The sequence below is a fragment of the Myzus persicae genome, unplaced genomic scaffold (genome assembly GCF_001856785.1).
Source record: "Myzus persicae strain clone G006 unplaced genomic scaffold, MPER_G0061.0, whole genome shotgun sequence".
NCBI lineage: Eukaryota > Metazoa > Arthropoda > Insecta > Hemiptera > Aphididae > Myzus > Myzus persicae.
In genome coordinates this window covers 108-1,865 of record NW_019102942.1, presented here as the reverse complement: position 1 = coordinate 1,865, position 1,758 = coordinate 108, and the positions used below count along the sequence as shown (strand labels likewise).

At 28.5% G+C, this 1,758-nt stretch overlaps 1 protein-coding gene across 1 annotated transcript; it reads left to right on the top strand.

Moving 5' to 3' along the window:
• Positions 1–241: 241 nt before the first annotated feature.
• LOC111033462 lies at positions 242–1,551 on the top strand. The gene is made up of 2 exons (XM_022314197.1): positions 242–1,328; positions 1,409–1,551. Exons 1-2 carry the CDS (start codon positions 508–510, stop codon positions 1,455–1,457), a joined length of 870 nt encoding a protein of 289 aa, XP_022169889.1. The 5' UTR covers positions 242–507; the 3' UTR covers positions 1,458–1,551.
• The last annotated feature ends 207 nt before the right edge of the window (positions 1,552–1,758 follow it).

Sequence of the window (1,758 nt, the reverse complement as noted above, 5' to 3'; positions counted from 1 at the left end):
CGTACCCTTCCCTTTTCGGCCGATTCACTTTTCGACCAAATTTAAAAAACATCGATTCCCTTTTCGACATTAATATGTCATAATGCGTATAATATTTTATAAAAAATACAACAACAAAATTATACAATACAAAAAGTTTAATATAGGTGTTATATTTTATGTTATAGGTACATATTGAAAATTATTCAAACCTATATATATATAATTGTTGTCATTAATCATTTGATCGGTGATCGTCGACTGTGATGGTTACTACCATAATATATAGTTATATCAGTATATTATGTAGTATGTACCTGATAGACTGATCATTGTACGTATTGTAGAGAGTCACTATCTTTTATAGCCAAGATAAAATATCAATAACTGATTAAATTCTCTCGTTACTTGTTTAATTTTTGTAAAACCGATGCTCGTGCAATAATACTTTAGTGTCTGTGCGTGTATCATACTCGTTGCATCGGTTTTATAGTTTTCAACGTTCAAAATTATTATATTTTACTTAATATGGCTGAATTTATCGAAAGTAATCGTGGTAAACCGTTATTAGTTTTAGATTGTTATAAATTTAGTATCGGATCAGTGAACAAAAAAACTAATTCAACACGTTGGCGATGTATTCGAAGAGATTGTGATGCTAAACTTCCAAACAAGACTACCGAAACTTACATTCATGCATTTCACTTGATATTACAGAAATGCACTTCTTTAGGTGTAACATTATTGCCTCAGTATGTAACGACAGATTATGAAAAAGCAATAATTAACGCAGTCCATGAAATTTGGCCACAAATTCAAATTATTGGGTGTAGGTTCCACTTAACCCAAGCTTGGTATCGCCAAATCCAAAAAGTAGGACTGGCTACTGAATATCAAGACCGATCTTCAGAAATTGGATTATGGTTGCGCCACACTTTTGGATTGCTTTTTCTAGAACCAAATAATGTTTTAGATTGTTTTCTTCAAAACTTTATGGCTGATCGTCCTATAGATGATAAAGTTATCAAATATGCAGACTATCTCATTGACAACTATTTAACAGACGATTGTGACTATCCTCCAGAAATATGGGCATCAGCAAGTTCTAGTTTACAACGCACGACTAATAACTGTGAATCCTTCCATGCAAATTTCAATCGAAGCTTTTATAAAGAATCTCCATCCATATTTAATTTGCTTGCGGTTTTAATTGATGAGGTACAAACTGAAATTTATATAAAACTTAGAAGTGTTCACTTGCCAAACCGTACTCAAGATCGATCAATCAGAGAGAGAAAATCCAAAAATGAAAAATATATATCAGATTATCAAAACGGACAACTTGACAGGTACCTACAGTATATAATTTATTAAAATAGCTATGCGTTTTTATTTCTTAATAGTAAATATATCACTAAAATATTTTTAGGTATGATTTTGTTAAGTTGGTTTCAAACAATTATTTCAAACAAATGTAATGAAAAGCGCTAACAAAACTCAGACGACGACAGAACACAATTATATTGACCTTATATCATTTTTTTTTATATAATATATCTTATATTTTTAATAATATTTGCCATTATTTTACAACAATTATAGTTATTTTAAGTATAAACTAAACTCTAAAGTATATTATTATAGTAATTATTATTATTAATATTTGCTATTATATAACAACAACTACTCGTATATTAGTTTATATCTTAATATTATATTATACTTAATAATTATTGACAAAAATTGTATATTATTATGTTATTCTTTTTATGCAACTTA

Excerpts from the sequence above, each read along its gene's own strand:
- LOC111033462 (XM_022314197.1), top strand. The coding sequence starts at position 508 with ATGGCTGAATTTATCGAAAGTAATCGTGGTAAACCGTTATTAGTTTTA. Across the intron at positions 1,329-1,408 it reads CAAAACGGACAACTTGACAG|GTATGATTTTGTTAAGTTGG; the intron begins GTACCTACAGTA and ends AAATATTTTTAG.